The sequence below is a fragment of the Sturnira hondurensis genome, unplaced genomic scaffold (genome assembly GCF_014824575.4).
Source record: "Sturnira hondurensis isolate 20B ecotype Veracruz unplaced genomic scaffold, ASM1482457v3 Scaffold0005329, whole genome shotgun sequence".
Lineage (NCBI taxonomy): Eukaryota > Metazoa > Chordata > Mammalia > Chiroptera > Phyllostomidae > Sturnira > Sturnira hondurensis.
This window is the reverse complement of record NW_028077960.1, coordinates 647916-667441: the sequence shown is the minus strand read 5'-3', so window position 1 is coordinate 667441 and position 19526 is coordinate 647916. Positions and strand designations below refer to the sequence as shown.

At 39.7% G+C, this 19526-nt stretch overlaps 1 protein-coding gene across 1 annotated transcript in view; it reads left to right on the top strand.

Annotated features, from left to right (window-relative positions):
* The window catches only part of TSPAN3 (tetraspanin 3), a 49361-nt gene that overhangs the window by 17176 nt on the left and 12659 nt on the right, over positions 1 to 19526 (top strand). Inside the window, exons 2-3 of the mRNA XM_037046963.1 lie at positions 18900 to 19091; positions 19325 to 19399. Coding sequence (XP_036902858.1) covers positions 18900 to 19091; positions 19325 to 19399 — 267 coding nt within the window. The remainder of the gene's footprint in view (positions 1 to 18899; positions 19092 to 19324; positions 19400 to 19526) is intronic.

The window sequence follows — 19526 nt, the reverse complement described above, 5'->3', positions numbered from 1 at the left end:
AGTTTCTTTAGCATATCTTGCTGTGCTGGCTTGGTGGAGATGTATTCTGTTGTTGTTGTTTTTTAAGATTTTATTTATTCATATTTAGAGGGGGAAGGGAAAGAAAGGAGAGAGGGAGAGAAACCTCAATGTATGGTTGCCTCTCATGCATTCCCTGCTGGGAACTGGCCCGCAACCCAGGCATGTGCCCTGACGCTGAGCTATACCAGCCAGGGCTAGAGATATATTCTTTAAACCTTCTTTAGTCTGGGAAAGTCCTCATATCACTTTCCATTTTAATTGAGAGCCTCACTGAGTAGAGTAGTTTTGTTTGGAGGCCTTTGGTTTTGATTACTTGGAATATTTCTTGCCTTTCTTTCTTGGTCTGAAGTGTGTTGAGAAATCATCTGCTAGCCTTATTGGAGCTCCTTTGTATGTTACTTACTGTTTCTCCCTTGCTGCCTTTAAGATTCTTTTTGTCTTTAAAACCTGGCATTTTAATTATGATAGACCTTGGAGTTGGTCTGTTTGAGTTCATGTTGATTGGGACCCTCTGTGCTTCCTGAACTTGCATGGTTTTTCCCCTTTCCAAGTTCAGAAAGTTTTCTGTCATCATTTTTTCAAATAGGGTTTCTGTCCTTTGCCGCTTTTTCTTCTGGTATTCCTATGATTTGAATGTTGTTGCATTTCATGTTGTCTTGCATTTCCCTTACACTATCTTTGTATTTTTTTAGTCTTTTTTCGTGTGTCTCCTCTACCTGGGTATTTCTTCCTACTTCGTCTTCCAGCTCATTAATTTGGTCCTCTGCTTCGTCCAGCCTGGTTTGTAATTCCTTCTAGTGTGTTTTTTATTACAGAAATTTTAGTCTTCATTTCTTCCTGGTTCTTGTTTATAGTTTCTATTTCCTTTTCTTTATTGTTGTAGTTCTCACTCAGTTCTGTGTAGTTGTCACTGAGTTTCTTGAGCACCCTGTGGAATTCTATGATAGTTTGCTTGCCTCCATTTTATTTAGTTCTTTTAGAGTCTTCCATTTATTTCAATTGCAGGTTCTTTTTTTTGTCTTCCCATTCTAGGTGACTCTTTTTGTTTGTTCTGTGATTCTCAGTGCTCTGCTTTACTAGCTGTCTTCGTAGGGTGAAATTCTATGGTAGGAGTTCTGTTGGACTCAGTGGTGTGGTCCCTTTGATCTTGTCTGGGTGCTCTAGTGTTGCCCTTTTTTTTATTTGAGTGGGCTCTCTTGTTTTACTTGGGTTTTACCCATTTGTGCATCCTTCGTTGGTAGGTTCTCTCCTCCAGAGGGTTAACTGGTGTTAACAACTGTGGCCTTATCTTGTATGTGATCTGGGTATAGGATTATGATAGTGGTATTCTATGAGAATTAAAGTACCATGCAGTAGAGAACAGGTAGGAAGTCCTTTGCAGGTGTAAGCAATAATGGTGATATTTTATCCCACTAGCCAATTTTTTAAAAGGTGAAAAAGAGATAAGACTCTTGGTAGAGGGGAAAACATGTGATTTGACTCCAGAAAGCAGAGTGCTTATGCTAGGTGTGATGATGAGATATAGGGAGAGTAAGGGATAGGAATTTGGTGTAGTGTGCAAGAGAATGACGTTAACCAAGACAGTAATAAAGCTCAGGATGATAGTAAAATAGACCATGACCAGAGAAGGGCTCTGTATGTCAACAGGATCAACAATAATATGGAAAGTTATATATGAAATGAATAAAAATAAATGGTAAAAGACCAAGAATAGTGTATTATAGGACTACAAGTGAAGTGAAGGAAGAGAAGTTAAAATACAATATGAAAGGGAGAACTAAGAAAACCAGTCAAACAATGAAATCAAACCAAGAAAACTAAGAGAAATAAAAGAAGTAATAACTAAAAATAAAAAGTAAAAAATAAAATGCAAGTCCTGTAGGACAGCGAAGTGAATTTTGTCTCAGTTGTTGGTGTCTGATGGAAGAAAAAAGAAAAGAAAAACACCTCCAGCTGACTTTGAACCCACCCAGCAGGTTCTGTTAGTCTTCCTGGATGTTGCAGGTGGAGGGGTGCTGGGCTCTGTCATTTTTCCTTTCTTGTGGTCTTGAGGGCTTGGCCTGGGCTCCAAGTTCACAGTTGTCCAACCTCCAGCCCAAGTCCTTAGAGCTCTGCACTCTGTCCATATGCTCCAGGTCGGTGCCTTTAATCCACCTCATTGTGGCACCCTTTGGTTAGTCTGTGAGGTGCACTGAGTGGGAGGAACTCACACCCCTCCTCCCTCTTTGCTGTTCTGGGTGCTGCGCAGTCCTTCAGGGCGGTTTACTTCCCCTGTTAAGTCTCTTTCTGGACTGCTATCCCTCTGAGCCTCTGCTGCCCCACTTTGATCAGTCTGTGAGGCGGCCTGATTTGGAGCAAATTACGCCCCGATTTGGAGCAAATTACGCCCCTCCTCCTCCTCCTTTGCTGTAGCTGTATGAGAGTTCCTTTAACAGAGGCTGAGAGCCTTTTTTGAGTAAATTCCTATTACTTTTGCCTGCCTTTCTTAACAAGTGTCCAGCTTTTCACACAGCCCAGCTCTGACCAGTCCGGAGACTTATCTGGGTCAGGGTCTGTGGTGACCCAGCTCTTCTTCCTTCTCCAGGTATCACCCAGCTCCTCAGTTTCTCTGGTACTGCCCCAGCTGGCAACCACTGTCCTAGCTGGGGAACACCACCTCTGTGCATTTCCCACTCAGTTTTTATTCTCCCCCAGTGACTTCAAGCATCCAGGTCTCTCCTGGTGTGGGACTGGCTTCTCTACTCTGGGAGGGGAGGAAGCTGTGAAGTTATAATCGCTGATCTGGCTCCCCTCCAAAGCTCCTGCAGCAGCCGTGGTCCTGGCACAGGTCCCAGGGACCTTCCTATTGGCCTATGCAATCTCTTTACCATCTGTTTTTCAACGTCCTTTGCAGTCTTTGGCTTTCAAACTTCATATAAGCTGAGATTCTGTTGTCTGGTCACTTTGTTCTTCAGAAGGTCGGGTAGGTGTCCCAGTTGGGTGTATCAGCAGCTGGGTTCACCTCCCACCTACCTCACTGCCATCTTCCACCCTCTGGGTCTTTTTTTCTTTTTACTGTTCTGATTGTGTGTTTCCTGCTACCTTGTCTTCCAAATAGCTGATTCTGTCCCCTGCTTCCATTCAACCTACTGTTTATGCCTTCCATTGTTTTTCATTTCAGACATTGTATTCTTCATTTTTGACTGGTTATTTTTTCACTTTCATTTATATGTTGCCTATCTCTTTGTTGAAGATCTCACTGACATCATTGAATATTATTATAACCAATGTTTTTAACTCTCCAGCATGTGTATTGCTTGTCTCCATTTTTTTTATTTTGTTCAGTTTTTCATTTGGTACATGTGTCTGTCTCCTTGTTTCGGCTGCCTCCCTGTATTTGTTTTTCTGAATTAGATAGGTTAGATAGAGTTGCCCTGTCTCCTGGTCTTGGTAATGTGGCCTTATTTAGTAGTTGTCCTGTAGGGCCCATTGGCACAGTTTCTCTAGTCACCTGAACGAGGTGTTCCAAGTGTGTCCATTGTGTGGTTTGTGTGTGCCCTCCTGTCAGAGTTGAGCCTTGATCACTGTTAGCAAGTCATTGGGAGGGATGGACCCTCAGGCTGATTGGTTGTGAGGACTGGCTATGACTACAGTGGACTAGCTGCTGTGTAGGGGCTGACCCTGTGGAACAGGATTTGCCGAAGCAGGTCTCTGGTGCCTGCCGAGTATGCCCTTTCAGTGTATCGTTTGTGGAGGTGTTAGGTGTTGTCCTGGTGTGGTCTGAAGCTTCCCAGCAGATGTGTTGGTTCTGGTGTTCTTGGGAGGGACCCTGGTATAGGACAAGGTCAGATGCTGCTTGTGCCCTGCCCAGTGCCACTCTCTATGAGCTACAAAGTGATCTGCAGATGGTCGCCATTACTGCTGGGCTTAGGACGGCCTAGCAAGAGGTGCCAGGCATGCTAAAGCCGATGCTGCTTGTTCGGGCTTTTAAAAATTTGAGAGATTTTAGGAAAATCTATAGCGTGAGCCAAGACAGGCCATTTCTGTGGAAAAGTTACTGGAAGCAGATTGGTGGACCTGTAAGTCGGGTGAGATAGGGTTTTAGGGAATCACCAGGCCTGAGAATTGTTAACTAGGTTGATGGATACTTAGATATGGCACCTGCCTGTAGGCATAGCCTGGGTGGAGAGAGGGCTCAGCAAAGGAACAGTGGCCTCTGCCAGCAGTTCTCCCTGGGAGAAAGCAGCTCCTCCAGCCCTTGCCTTTAAGTCAAACAATTCAATTCCTCCCCATATGTTCATGGTACCTTTCAAGCTGCTCTTTCAGTGAATGAGTTCAAGTAATTCCCTGTGGGCCCTTTAAGAGGACTACCTGGGACTCCAGAATCCCTCTGGTTCTCTCAGCCATAGTCTCCACTGGTTTTTATAGCCAGAAATTATAGGACTTGTCTTCCTGGTACTGAAATCCTGGGCTGGGAGCCTGGTGTGGGGCTAGGATCCCTTGCTCTTAAGAGGGGACCTCTGCTCCAAGATATATATCCCATTTTTAACTGCTACACATGGGTGTGGGACTACCCCATTCCGAGCCTCTGACCCTTCTATCAGTCTTGATGTGGTTTCTGTAAATCCTTAGTTGTAGGACTTCAACTAGAAATTGGGCAGTTCTTCTCAACAATGGAGGTTCTGCAGTTTACTTGTAATTTTGGTATAGTTGTGGGAAGAGGCAAATTCAGCCATTTTGACCAAAAGCCCCAAAATTTTTCATTATAAAGTACTTAAGGGCTCTAATTAAGCATACATTTCAATGCCAGGGTTTTATTTTTATTTTTGCTACTAGAATTTTGTTGTAATATAGCATTTTGATGAGCATACCTTTTGTACAGACCTTTGTTTCCATTTGATTTATTTCCTTAAGGAGAGACTCCCAGAAGTGCAGTTAGTAGGTACAAAAGTGTCAATGCTAAGGCTGGTCTGTGTTGCCAGATTGCTTTCCAAAAAGATTATTTTGTAGTAACCTTTCTCCAGCCTTAGGACCCTTTCCTCTCTATGGTTACACATCTTTGAATCTTGGCTTTGTTACTGACCAGTTTGTTAGGTAGAAAATAGTATAATTATTTTAACAGCTTCAGAAATTCTTGGTAAGAGGAACTTGAATTTCTTAAAAAGATTTTGAAATCTTTGAATTGTCTTTGTTTCTTGAAATTTGATAAGAATGTAAGTGAAATTTGCTGGCATTGGACTTGGTAAAGGAGTACTTGTGTTATATGATGTATTTTATCAGAGTAGGAGTTGAAACAAAGCATGTTTGAACTAGAGAAGATTATGATCATCAGAATGCTAAATGATTTAAGATGATTTTTAACACACTTGTAATGGCACAAGGATGGAGTTCGGGGACGTTGTGAGAAATGCACTCTGCAGGATTACCAGTGCGTTCTTTGCAGGAGAGAATTGAGGAACATATCGCTGTACAGGAAACTCTGAATTAAATTTTAAAAGATGGGCACAGACGGTGAATTTCCACGGATATTTTCCCCCTTCTACTTCCTTTTAAAAATATGCTTTCTTACAACACCTAGAGTGCAGTGGGTTTTTTCTCCGTCTTTTCCTGACTGTTTTGTTCTCCAACATTCCAGTCACTTCTAGTTTACAAATTGATTTCTTAAGGCAAAAAATTACTCCAGAGGAGCATTTAGGCAGACAAGCAGGAACTTGTTAGACACTTTGTGCTTTTGGCTGAAGGACATCCGATAGATGTTCCCTTGTCTTTATGCGTTCCTGATTCTTGTCAATTATAGACATGAACCCATGACTACTGTATACCAAGAAAATAGTTTCAATGCTCTATCTTCGCCCAAATGTTCTGTGGGATGCTTCCGCCTTCACATTTCTAAATTTCCATATAGATACACTTTCACAACAGAGCTGTTTTACCTTTTAGCTTTTACCAAGTCTGTTTTATTTGTAATATTGTCACTATGTTGCAAATTTCACTGTGGTTAATGTGTCCCCTTTTACTTAATTTTCTTCCTCAGAAAATTAAAGAATTTAGTAGTATTAGCATTTTATCAGCTGTTTCTTTCACGGACAATTTGAAGAATAAAAAGCCAAAAAACTAGTTTCTAAACTATAGAAAAAGCAATTTCATGTAACAATGCAATTTCTTATGTAAAAGAGACTTCGCATCTGCGTGTATGCAGTGGGAGGTAAAAGGACAAAATAAAGTGTCGTGCCTCTGGAATTTGTATTTCTGAAATTCTGTAACAGAATAGCTTTATTTTTCAAAGGAAAGAGCATGGTATTGTGAAAAACCTCTGGCTCTCCTAAAGTTTGAAAATTCTGTGACTTAATGTAGCATGAGTGTATTAAAAGATAAAGAAGAGTGGTTTTTTTAAAAAAACTATTTTTTCTATAGTTTCAGCTTTAGGTCTTTACCGTAAAGTTTTTTTTTTCCGCTTCGTTAAAATGGTCGAATATTTTTAGTATACTGCCCTTTCACAAATCTTCCTTACAGGCTCAGATTTTTTCAGTGGTGACTGAAGCAGTTCAGCTGCTTCTAGGTTCTACGTTTCATCTCCGCTGCTCCCTCCCCCTCTGCAGCTGCCGTGTTGGCAAAGCTGGCGAAGCTCGGATCCTTCCATAGGTCCCAGCCCCATCATGACCCTCAAAAGAATATTTAACCTTGCTCACTTTGTAGCTTTTCCTTATTTTAATTTTTATTGTTGTTCAAGTACAATTGTCTCCATTCTCACCCCCCCACCCCTGCCTCCCACCCTCGAATCTACCCCCCTTTGGCTCTTTCCATGTGTCCTTTATACGTGTTCTTTGTTGACCCTTCCCCTGTTTTCCCCCGTTATCCCTCTCCCCTACGTCCCCTCAAGTTATTGTTATCAGCAAAATAAGCAAGCAAAGCATAACCAGACACACTGAAATAAAGAACAAACTGTAGCCTTTCTAACAGCCACAATTCCTATGTGAAAAACCTGCGAGACTACGGAGTTCTCACGCGTACCAGTTGGGAGTTACTTGGAACCCCCCTTCCATTTGTCACATAGCTCTGTCCATGTTTTTCGTATTGATGGTGCATGTCATTAAGGCAGTTGCTTATTGCTGTGTTTAAGTCTTTAGCTGTTGTTAGCATACCTACTCTGTATTTTCAAAGAAACTGATATTATCTTCAAAAGTTGTTTATTATACAACTTAAGATAAAAGAACTATATACACATGTCATTAAAAGAAGAAAATTTTGAAGTTGTCTTCAATTTAGGAAACACAGCCTCTATGAGTAATTTGATTTGTGTAGTCTCATATCAGCAATCAGTGCAGTTTCTGCTTTGATGAGTGTGTAACTAAGAAGTTGCTTCCCACTATCTCTTGCCAAAAATAGAGCTCTGTTATGTTCTCAGATCTGCTGTGTGAATTGGATGTTGACTGGCTTGCCCCTGGGAAAAGAAACTTCTTCTATTAGAAAAGATAGGCAGCTTTACAAATGACATTTCCTACTGGCCGCCTATTGCTGTCCTTACCTGTCGATGTGTTTTTCTGCCTTCTCAGTCTCAGTCTCAGTCTCAGTCTCAGATGAGGGCGTGTGGCTGCGGCGTGGATGGCAGCACTGGAAGCACTGAATTCTGCCCGTTACCAGGCAACGTCAAGTATGAGCCTCACAGGACTGTCTTTAGGTTGAAAATTATTTATTTTTGTATTTAAAATTTAAGTGATTCTTCAGACTAGTTGTTGAGTTTATGCTTCAACAGATTAGTTGCTTCAGATTAATCATAGAGTTTATATATTTTATTTTCATTCAAATTTGTGGTAGGCTAAAATTTCACTTCCTAGAAGCTCAAAAATGGAGTTCATTTTAATTCAAGCCTCTTAAGAAATACTGTCTTTCAGAGTAAGAAAAACCAAGAATCCAAAAGATGACTAACGAAGACAAATTGGGCAAATTTGATTGATTTATATTTAGGATTTCTTCTATTTCATTTTGAGGACTAAAAGTGTTTACTTGAGCAAAACGTGTGTGTGTATGTGTGTTTATATGTCACGCTTACAGAGTCAAGAAGTAGTAGTATATGGTAAGAGTGTTAAGCAGTTCACATAATTCCGTAATTAACACACTCAAACTACTAGGCTATTTTGCCTCTCCTGTGCCTGCCTTCACTATGTAATGATATGTTCCCCCCGCCCCCCGCACCGCCCCAAATAAGTATGTCAGTGAACTCTAAGGACCTTTGAACAGGGATGGTTGCTGTGAATACAGCATTTATAAAATCATGTACTCCAAATGTGATGGCCCATCAGGAACTCAGTAACTGGATTAAGTTGTCAAATCATAGTGAACTAAAAACTATAAACATGAGATAAAGAGAAATAAAGCAAATACAAACCAAGGCCTATGATAGAGAGGGGAGGACAGTTTCAAGGGGCAGGGTGAGATGAAGCATACTCAGTAAGTTTCGACTGATACCTGCCGTGTGTGCTTGTACTGGTCCTGGATGGTGATACAGATGGGCAGGATTTGTGACCTGTGGCATAGGTGGAGTTGTAATTGTAAACGTTGTTAAGAAATGTTCTGTTAGAGCTGTGTAGGGGGTGATATATGAGTGGACAGGGGGCACCTAATTCCACCTGAAATGGTCAAGAATAGCTTCCAAAAGGAAGAAGTGGTATTAAACTGAATCTTACAGGGTGACAGAGAGTGTCCGGGCAGATTAAGAGAGGGCATTCCAAAGAGAGCAGCAGCTATGAAGAAGTGAAAGGATTTGTGGTACATTGGATGTAACACTTTTCTGTTGTTCAGGGTGTTTGAGGAGTAATAGAGTTTGAGGCTGAAAATCAGGGAGCAACACCTTAGTTCATCTTGATTTTAAACAAGCTAACACCTTGGTCTGGTTTGTATTTTTGCAAGGGACACAGAGGGTCAGCAAGTAAGGATTAAGGTGAGCCCAGATTAAGACAGAAGCATTGCAGTGGGGTTAAAGAGCAGTTAAGATATTCAAGCAGTCTTTTGGAAGTAGTAAACTTGAAGGAGTTTGGTGATTGATGGGATATAGAGGTATCTCAAGGAAAGAAAGAGATTAGCTCAGACATTTGATTAGAAAAAATAGATGTCTGGTGCCTTTTATCGTAATATGAATTAGATGGGGGGAGGGCAGAAAGGCAGGGAGAGTTTGGGGTAGGTTGAGAGCGAGGTATCTGTGGTACTTTCAAGGGGTATGTGTAGTTCTGAGATTACACATTGTGTGGGTAATGAGGTGCAGTGATTGGTGAAGCCAGGGCTAGTGTAGCCCAAGTAGCCTACAAAATGGGAAATGAGTGGGGCTCTGATGGACTTGCTCCTGGAGGTCACTGGTGAAGCCGAGTCCATGAGGAAAATGTGAGACTGTGCAGTAAGAAAAATAGGAAGGAAACTAGGGATGGGACCCTTGGAATCCATAGAAGAGTTTAAAGGTAATACATTTTATTTTTTTTTTTCAATTACAGTTAACACTTAGTATATTGCTAGTTTCAGGTGTACAGCGTAGTGGTTAGACCATCATTTAATTTACAGAGTGACTCCCCTCAATAATCCTAGTACCCACCTGGCACCATGCATAGTTATTACAATAGTATTGACCATATGTGCTATATTTTACATCATGTGAATATTTTGTAACTGGCTATCAATCTGTACTTCTTAATCCCTTCCCCCTTTATCACAGCCTCTCAGCCTCCCTCCCATGTAGCAACCATTAAAAATGACCTATGAGTTTGTTTCTATTTTGTTTGTTTGTTCATTCATTTATATTCCATATATAAATGAATCATATATTTGTCTTTCTCTGACTTATTTTACTTAGCATTATACCCTCCAGGTTCATCTGTGTTGTTGCAAATAGTAAGATTTCCTTCTTTTTTTTTATGAGTAGTGTTTCATTGTATAAATGTACCACAATTGTTGTGTTTTTTAATCTGGTATTCTCTATGAACCCTGAGATTGCTTCCAAATCTTGTCCATTTTAAATAATGCTGCAGTGAGCATAAGTATGCATATATCTTTTCAAATTAATGTTTGGAGTTTCCTCAGATAAATACCCGTAAGTGGGATTTCTGTGTCATAAAGTAGTCTTATTTTTAATTTTTTGAGGAAACTTCATACTGTTTTCCATGGTGGCTACACCAATTTGTAGTCCTACCAACAGTGCACCAGGGTTTCCTTTTCTCCACGCTCTTGCCTGTATTAGTTGTTTGTATATTTATTGATGATAACCATCCTGACAGGTGTGAGGTAATAATCTTATTGTGATCTTAATTGGCATTTCTCTGATGATAAGTGACATTGAGCATCTTTTCATATGTCTATTGGCCATCTGTATGTCCTTTTTGGAGAAATATCTGTTCAGGTCCTCTGCCTGTTTTCTTAATTGAAATTTTTTTAGTGTTTAATTGCATGAGTTCTTCATATGTTTTCAATATTAACCCTGTATTGGATGTATTGTTGGTGAATATCTTCTTCCATTTAGTAGGTTGTCTTTTCATTTTGTTGATGGTTTCCTTTCTGTGCAAAAACTTTTTAGTGTGAATTAGTCTTATTTATTTTTTATCTTGTTTTTTTTACCCTAGGATATGTGTGTATCAGAAAAAAAAATACTACTAAGAATAACACCAGAAAGTGTATTGCCTATGATTTTTTGTAGCAGTTAAATGTTTTAACCCATACCTTTGTCTTTAATCCATTTTTGAGTTTATCCTTATGCATGGTATAAGAAGTTGGTCCAGTTTTATTTTTTTAAATGTATCTTTCTAATTTTCCCGATACCATTTTTACCCCTATCTTTACCCCATTGTATATCCTCTCTCCTTAGTTTTATATGCATTGACAATATAGGTGTGGGTTTATTTCTGGGCTCTCTATTCTGTCCTATTGATCTACGTAGTCTGTTTTTATGCCAGTACCATGCTATTTTTTTAAAGATTTTATTTATTTTTTAAAGAGAGGAAAGGGAGAGAGAAAGAAAGAAAGGAAGAGAAACATTGTTCTGTTGCCTCTCACACACCCCCAACTGGGGACCTGGACTATAATTGAGACATGTGGCCTGACTGATAATTGAACCAGCAACCTTTTGGTTCACAGACCCATGCTTAAGCCATTGAGCCACATCAGCCAGTAGTACCATGCTATTTTGATTACTATAGTCTTATAGTATAGTCTGGTATCAGGTAGTATGATACCTCCAACTTTGTTTTTTCTCAAGATTGCTGTGGCTCTTTGCGGTCTTTTCCGGTTCCATATAAATTTTAGAATTATTTGTTTTAGTTCTGTGAAATATGCCATTGGTTTTTGGCCAGAGACTGTATTCAATCAGTAGATTGCTTTGGGTATGGACATTTCAACAATTCTTCCTATCTGTGAGTGTGGTCTATGCTTCCATTTATTTGTGTCATCTTCAGTTTTTTCATCATTGTCATATAATTTTCCAGGGTGCAAGTCTTTTGCCTTCCTGTTAAATTCATTCTGATGTGTGTGTTTTTTGTTGTTGTAATTGTAAATGGGGTTGTTTTCTTAATTTCTCTATGTGATAGTTTACTGGTATCACAGTTGGTTTATAAAAATACTATAAATTTCTGGCCCTGGGTGGTGTAGCTCAGTGGATTGAGCACGGGCCTGCGAACCACACGATCAAGGTTCCTAGTCAGGGCACATGCCTGGATTGTAGGCCAGTTCCCAGCAGGGGACTCATGAGAGGCAACCATACATTGATATTTTTCTCCTTCTCTCCTTCCTTTCCTCTCTAAAGATAAATAAATTAAATCTTTATAAAAAATACTATAAATTTCTGTATCCTGCTACTTTACTGAATTCATTTATCAGTTTTAGTAGGTTTATTTTGATAGAATCTTTATGGTTATTTATACATAGTATCATGTCATCTGCAAATAATGACAGTTTTACTTGTTCCTAATTTGTATGTCTTTTATTTATATAAGACATGATGTATATTTCTTTATATATTTCTTGATATATATTTCTTTATGTATTTCTTGTCCTATTACTGTGGTTAGCTCTTCTGATACTGTGTTGAATAAAATGGTGAAATAGACATCTTTGTTTTGTTCTTGATCCAAAGGAAAATTTGTCTAGCTTTTCCCTGTTTAGTATAGTGTTACCTGTGCATTTGTTATATACAAGGTCTATCTGGAAAAAGTCCAGCCATTGTTAATGTTAACAAGAATGGTTTGTGCTGCATCAAGTAACCTGGCAGCCAGGGAGGGTGGACTGGAATGCACATGTGTACTGTGTGGCCGTTACATTCAAATGATTGGGCGAGTAGAGCAATTGGCATCTGAATTGGCATCAGATTTTGTGTTAAGCTTTACAGTCATCCATGGAAATTAGTCACATGATTCAGAAGCCCACAGCTGTGGGCAACTGATGGTTGGCAGCTTTATCACAACACTGTACCCACTCATGCATCATGTCTCGTGCAGGGTTTTGTGGCAAAGCATCAAATCACTCAGGTGACTAACCCCCCTGCAGCCCAGATTTGGCATCCTAGGACTTACGGCTTTTCCCCAAACTAAAATCACCTTAGAAATGGAGGAGATTTCAGACTGTTGATGAGATTCAGGAAAATACAACAGGGCAGCTGATGGCGATTGGGAGAACTGTGTGAGGTCACAAGGTGCCTACTTTGAAGGGGACTGAGGCGTCATTGTCCTATGTACAGTGTTTCTTGTATCTTGTATCTTCTTCAATAAGTGTCTCTATATTTCATATTATATGGCTGGATACCTCTGGACAGACCTCATGTGGTCTTTATTATGCTGAGGTATGTTCCCTCTCTTTCTACTTTGCTGAGAGTTTTTATCATAATTGGTGCTGGCTTTCATTGAATACTTTTTCTGTATCTGTTGATATGATTATATTCTTTTATCCTTTATTGTGTTTATGTAGTGTATCATGATAACTGATTTTCAGATGTCAAACCAGTTTTACATTTCAGGAATAAATCCTGTTGATTATGGTGTATGTTCTTTTTAATGTATTTGGTAATGAATTTGGTTTGCTTCTGTTTTGTTGAGGATTTTTACATCTGTGTTTATCAGGGATATTGGCCTGAAATTTTCTTTTTTTGGTAATGTCTTTATCTGGTTTTGGAATCAGGGTAATGGTAGCTTCATAAAATAAGCTTGGTAGTCTTCTCTCCTCTTGAATTCTTTGGAATAGTTGAGAAGGAGAGATGTTGATTCTTCTTTGAATGTTTGTTAAAATTCACCTGTGAAGCCATCCAGTTCAGGACTTTTGTTTTTTTGGTTTTTAAATCCTCACCCAAGAATACATTTATTGATTTGAGAGAGAGGGAGAGAGGCAAACATCTGTTGGTTGCATCCCTATGTGCCCCAGCTGAGGATTGAACCTGCAACCTAGGTATGTGTCTCAACCAGGGACTGTACCCACAAACTGTTTTGATGTATGGGATGATGTTCCAACTAACTGAGCTACCTGGTCAGGGCTAGGAGTTTTTTGGTTACTGATTTGATTTCTTTGGTAGTAATTGGTCTGTTTGATTTTTTGTTTTTACTTGTTTCAGTCTTCAAAGTTTATATTTTTGTAGGAATTTATCCATGTCTTCCAGACTGTTCAGTTTTTTGGCTATGCAGTGGAACCCCTGTCTTTGAACTTAATTTAGTCTGGAAGGCTGTTTGAGAACATAATGCTTGAGATAGGAGACATTTGAGAACCTGGATTTGACTGTGTCAGCATAGAGGGTTGTTGGGTTGAGAACTGAAGTTTTATTTGACAACTAAGACTTTTTTGGGGGGGTGAACAGCATGATTGAGAACCAAATTGTTCAAGGTGGGGGAGACCTTGAAGGACTGAGGTGTGAGTATAATTGGTTATAGTATTGCCTTATAATTCTTTGTATTTCTGTTGTGTCAGTTGTTAGTTCTCTTTCATTGCTGATTTTATTTATCTGAGTTCCCCCCATCCTCTCTCTCTCTCTCTCATGAGTCTGATTAAAGGTTTATTAATCCTGTTTGTTAACCTTTTCAAAGAACCAGCACTTGGTTTCACTGATATTTTGTATTGTTATGTTAGAATCAGTTTTTGTTTATTTTCACTTTGATCTTTTATATCCTTCTACTCAAGTTGCGCTTTGTTTGTTGTTCTTTTTCTAGTCCTTTAGGTGTAAAGTTAGATTGAGATTTTTCTTGTCTCTTCAGGTAGGAGTAGCATTGTTACGAATGCTCTGTCCCGTAGATCTTCTGTTGTTGTGTTTTCATTTTCATTTATCTCAAGGCATCTTTTGATTTCTTCCTTAATTTCATTGTTAACCTATTCATTGTTCAGTAGCGTGTTATTTACCTTATGTGTTTGTATGTTTTTTAGTTTTTTTCCTTATAATTGATTTCTAGTTTCATACCATTGTGTTTGAAGAGCATGCTTGATAGGATTTCAGTGTTCTTAAATTTGTTGAGACTTACTTTTTTTGCCCTAACATGTGCCCTATCCTGGAAAATGTTCTGTGTGCACTTGAAAACAATGTTATGTTCTGCTGTTTTAGGGTGAATGCTCTGAAAATATCAATTAAATCCATCTAGTTTATTGTATCATTAAGGCCGCTATTTAATTTGGAAGTCCTACCCAGTGCCATTAACATACTGTTAAGGTTCTCTGACTGTATTAGTGTCTATCTTTTTGTTTATATCCATCAATATTTGATTTTTATATTTAGGTGCTGCCTGGTTGGATGCATACATATTTATAAGGTTTATATTCTCTTGTTGGATTGATCCAACATTATCATTATATAATGTACACCTTGTTCTCTTATTATAAAAGGTCTATTGCATGAAATATCTTTTCCATTCTTCTACTTTTAGTCTGTGTGTATATTTTTCACTCTTGTTGAAAACATGTGTGTTATTTTTTTCTTATCCATTCAACTACCCAATGTATTTTGATTGGAAGATTTACTGTATTTACATCAAAAGTGATCAAGAATAGGTACATAGTTTTTGCCATTTTATTACTTATATTTGTTCCTCCCTCCCTTTTTAAAAAAAATTTCTTTAACATTACTTGTAATACTGGTTTGTTGGTGATGTACTCCTTAGCTTTTTCTTGTATGGAAAGTGCTTTATTTCTCTTTCAATTTTAATAATAATCCTGCTGGTTAGAGTAGTCTTTGTTACTTTTTATCACTTTGAATATTTTATGCCACTCCCTCTGGCTTTTAAAGTTTCTATTGAGAAATGAGCTGACAGTCTTATGGGAGTTCTCTTGTAGGTAACTATTTTTCTTGCTGCCTTTTAAGATTCTCTGTCTTTAATTTTTGGTCATTTTAATTATGATGTGACTTGATGTGGGCCTGTTGGATTCATCTTCTTTGAAACTTCCTACATTTGTATGTCTATTGACTACTAGCATATGGAAGTTTTCATTCATTATTTCTTCAAATAGGTTCCCAATCCCTTGCTTTCTCACTTTTCCTTCTGGTAGATGTATGATGTGAATGTTGTTATACTTGATGTTGTCTCAAAGTATCCTCATTACCCTGGCTGGTGTAGCTCAGTGGATTGAGCACAGACCTGCGAACCACACGATCAAGGTTCGATTCCCAGTCAGGGCACATGCCTGGGTTGCAGGCCACTTCTCAGCAGGGGACTCATGAGAGGGAACCATACATTGATGTTTCTCTCCTTCTCTCCTTCCCTTCCTCTCTGAAGATAAATAAATAAAATCTTTAAAAAAAGTATCCTCATTTTAAATTTTTTTTCTTACTGCTCTTCTGATTGGGTGCTACTGCTACCTTGTCTTCCAAATCAGTAATGTGATCTTCTTCTTCATCTAATCTATTATTAATTCCTTCCAGGGTATTCTTTTTTTAGTTGTATTTTTCACTTCTTACTCTATTTTTTATGGTTTCTATGTCCTTCTTTATGCTTATTATCTCTTTATTGAAGTTCTCATTAAGTTCCTTGAATATCTTTACAACCATTGCTTTGAACTTTTATCAGCTGGATTGCTTGCCTCTGTTTTATTTAGTTTTTCTTTCTGGGGATTTCTTATGTTCTTCCACTTGGGGCATGTTTTTGTCTCCTCATTTTGGCTGCCTCTCTCTGTATGTATTAGGTAGGTCTGCTGCATCTCCCAGTCTTGTCAGGGTTCCCTATGTAGTAAATGTCCTGTGGAGCCCTGTGGTACAGTCTCCCTGTTTACCTGAGCCAGGTGCTCTAGGAGTGTCCTTGTGTGGATTGTATATGCCCTCCTGTTGTAGTTGATCCTCGATTGCTCTTGGCATGTCAGTGGGTGGTGGTGACCCTCTGACTGGCTGACTATGAAGTCATGTTACACAACATACAAGGTACTGTATGGGAGTTGACCCTAAAGAGTAGGGTTTGCCTGAGCTAAGTCGATGCTTGCTGATACCACCCTTTGGGTGTGCCGCTAGTGGAGCTGGTTAGGTGGTACTCTCTTGTAGTTTGAAGCTGGTCACTGGGTGTGTTGTTTCTGAGGCCTCTTGGGAGAGGCTTTGGTACATGCAGGCCAGTGTCAGACACAGTTTGTGGCCAGCCTAGGGTTACCTGTGAGGAGCTACAAAGTGATCGTGGTTATTAACTGTCTCTGCTCATTCCAGATATACATGGGAGAGGCCACACTGCGAACCAGTGCTGGCTGGCACCAGAACCAGGCCTGTGGCAGGTCAGCAGAAGGTCCAAGGCACCCTGAGACCTCCCACTGGTTGCTGGCTGCCTGTAAGACTCAGCATCTGAAAGAGCCTTGGGCATACATGAGTTGGGTGAGGTGGAGTCTCAGGAAGGCAGCAGGGTGTCGCGAGTGCTGTTCACAGGTTGGTGCTGATTTAGATTTGGTGCTGGTGCCAAGTTTGATGCCATTCAGCAAAAGTCTGAGGGAACTTCTGGTGGACTGGAGTCTCAGGGAAGTTATCAGGGTGGGTTGAGTGGTGTTCACCTGGCTGAGACTCAGATTTAGCTACGTGGAAGCAGAGCTCAACACAGGAAAGGTGGGCCATATTTGGCCATGTCAGAGGAGGACTCAACACAGGGACAGTGGCAGCCCTCCGGCCCTGGCCCTGAGCCACACAACTCAGTTTCTCTCTGTATGTCTCTGATGCCCCCAGAGCTGCTGTCCCTAAGCCAGAGAGCCCCAGGTGAGCACCAGTGAGTAGTAGTTTGTGTGCGGTCCCTTTAAGAGGCTGCCTGGGTTTCCAGCCTTTACCCAGAGGGACAGAATCTCTGCTGATTTTTACAGCCAGAGGTTGTTGGGACTCTTCTTCCCAGTATTCGTGTTCCAAGCTTGGGAGTCCAGGTGGTGCTGGGACCCCTGGCTTTTCAGGGGTCACCTCTGCAGCTAAGATATCCCTCTTGGTTCTCAGCTGACTCACATGGGTGTGGGGCTAGCCTGTTTTGTGTCTCTGCCCCTTATACCAGTCTCAGTGTGACTTCTTCCGTATGTCCCGGGTTGTAGGACATCTGTTCGGCTAGTGTTCAAATGGTTCTTCAGGTCAGTCTATAACTTAGTTGTAATTTTGATATGGTCCTGGTGTCCACTTATTCCACCATCTTAATTGGAGCCTCTAAAAATGATATATTTTTTAAATTGCCTCCATTATTCTAGTTGTCTTCAAAAAAACCGTCTGTTACTTTAAAAAAGTTGCTTTCTTAACTGTATGTAAATATAGTCTGTTTCTACCAGATCGGACAGTGATTTTAATGGCCTAATATAAGAAAATTTACTGATAATGTCCAAGCTTACTGGTTCCATAGACTTAAGAAATAAACTGAGCTTTCAGGTTGAGAGGAATTATTTTCCAGCATCATTGTGGAGGCCATTTTGTAGTTTGAAGACTAATGATTTATATGTTAAATTTTAAAGGATGGTGAAATAATTCTTTTCCTGTGAAAATCTCAAAGCTCTACTAATGACTTATTAATTAAACTAAACGTTTTAACACGTAGCCTCACACTGTATTTGCTCATTCACATGTAAGCAAATGGCACTGGGCTGTCAGCATGGAGCTGCAACACGGTGATAGCAGAGTCCACGGTGCTAAAGGAGGGTGTAGGCGAAACTGCGGCTGAAGCGTGGTGGCTGGAGCAGCAGCTGAAATGAGGCATACCTGTTCCATGAGTTGCTGCATCATTTTCCCACGAGGTGCTCTGTAACCTTGTTAATCAAAGTGTAGTTCAGAATCAGCAGCATCAGCATCCCCTGGTGGAAATGGAGAATCTTAGACCCCAACCCTAGGCCTATTGACTGAATCAGTCTGCAGTTTAATAAGATCCTCAGATGATGGATTCCTATTCACATTAGTTTGAGAAGCACTGTTCTAAACACTTAATAGACCCCAGGGTTTGCAAAATTCATTATAACTGAGCCCCCCTGGCTTTATCATTTCACAGCCTCAACTAGGTCAGCAAGTTTTTTGGAAATAGGTATCATGGTTACTAATTATTACAATATTTTCTTTCCCCAGTTGGAATGGATAGGGGTTACTGACTCTGCCACACAAAGTCTAATTTCTCATTTGTTGAGGGGGCAACCATGGTGTGCACCCCATTGATTTGTATTGGACTGTAATTGAGCTATGGATCATCTTCTGAGTATTTGAGAATCATTCTTATCATCGATATTACTGAATTCATGGTTTCTTGGTGCTAACTGAACCAGCAATTATTGAAAAGGTGATGGAGTTTGGAAGGCTTTCCAACATTAGAAAAGAAATGTTTTTATTAATGAGTAATAGAAAACTTTTCAGCTTCTGAAAAATAGCATACAGATAGATTAAAAAGCAATGGGAAATCTCACTGAATAATAACTTACTAAAAAATAGTAGGAACGTTTTACCAGCAGGCCTTGGAGATTTACCAGCATTCTGACCTTGTTTTCTGCAGGGGGCGGCTGGCATTTTATGCTACGTGGGAGCATATGTCTTCATCACTTACGATGATTATGACCACTTCTTTGAAGATGTGTACACGCTCATCCCTGCTGTAGTGATCATAGCTGTAGGAGCTTTGCTTTTCATTATCGGACTAATTGGCTGCTGCGCCACAATCCGGGAAAGCCACTGTGGACTGGCCACGGTAAGTTAGCCCTTCACATACCACATGAGTCATCATAAAATGTGAGAATATTTCATTTATGTTGCTTGCTTTCAATTGAGCATGAAACTCCATAGACTGGTTCTTAAAATTGGAACAGAACGGGCACTTGTCCTAAACTTCTAGCAGTTATCTTAGATAATTGTTTTTTACCAAGAGAGTATTTATTGCCATTTCTTCATTTGTGTTTAATTTTTGACAATGTTTCCTTGCAGTTTGTCATCATCCTCCTCTTAGTTTTTGTCACAGAAGTTGTGGTGGTGGTTTTGGGATACGTTTACAGAGCAAAGGTATGTTGTCTATTCTGATTCATGTTTTAAAAAGTGGTTTGTTTCAAGTGAAATAGCACGTTTATTTTTATCAAAATAAATACCTTCTTTTGCCTTCAGTTTAGCCACTGCTTTAAAAATCTAAGGT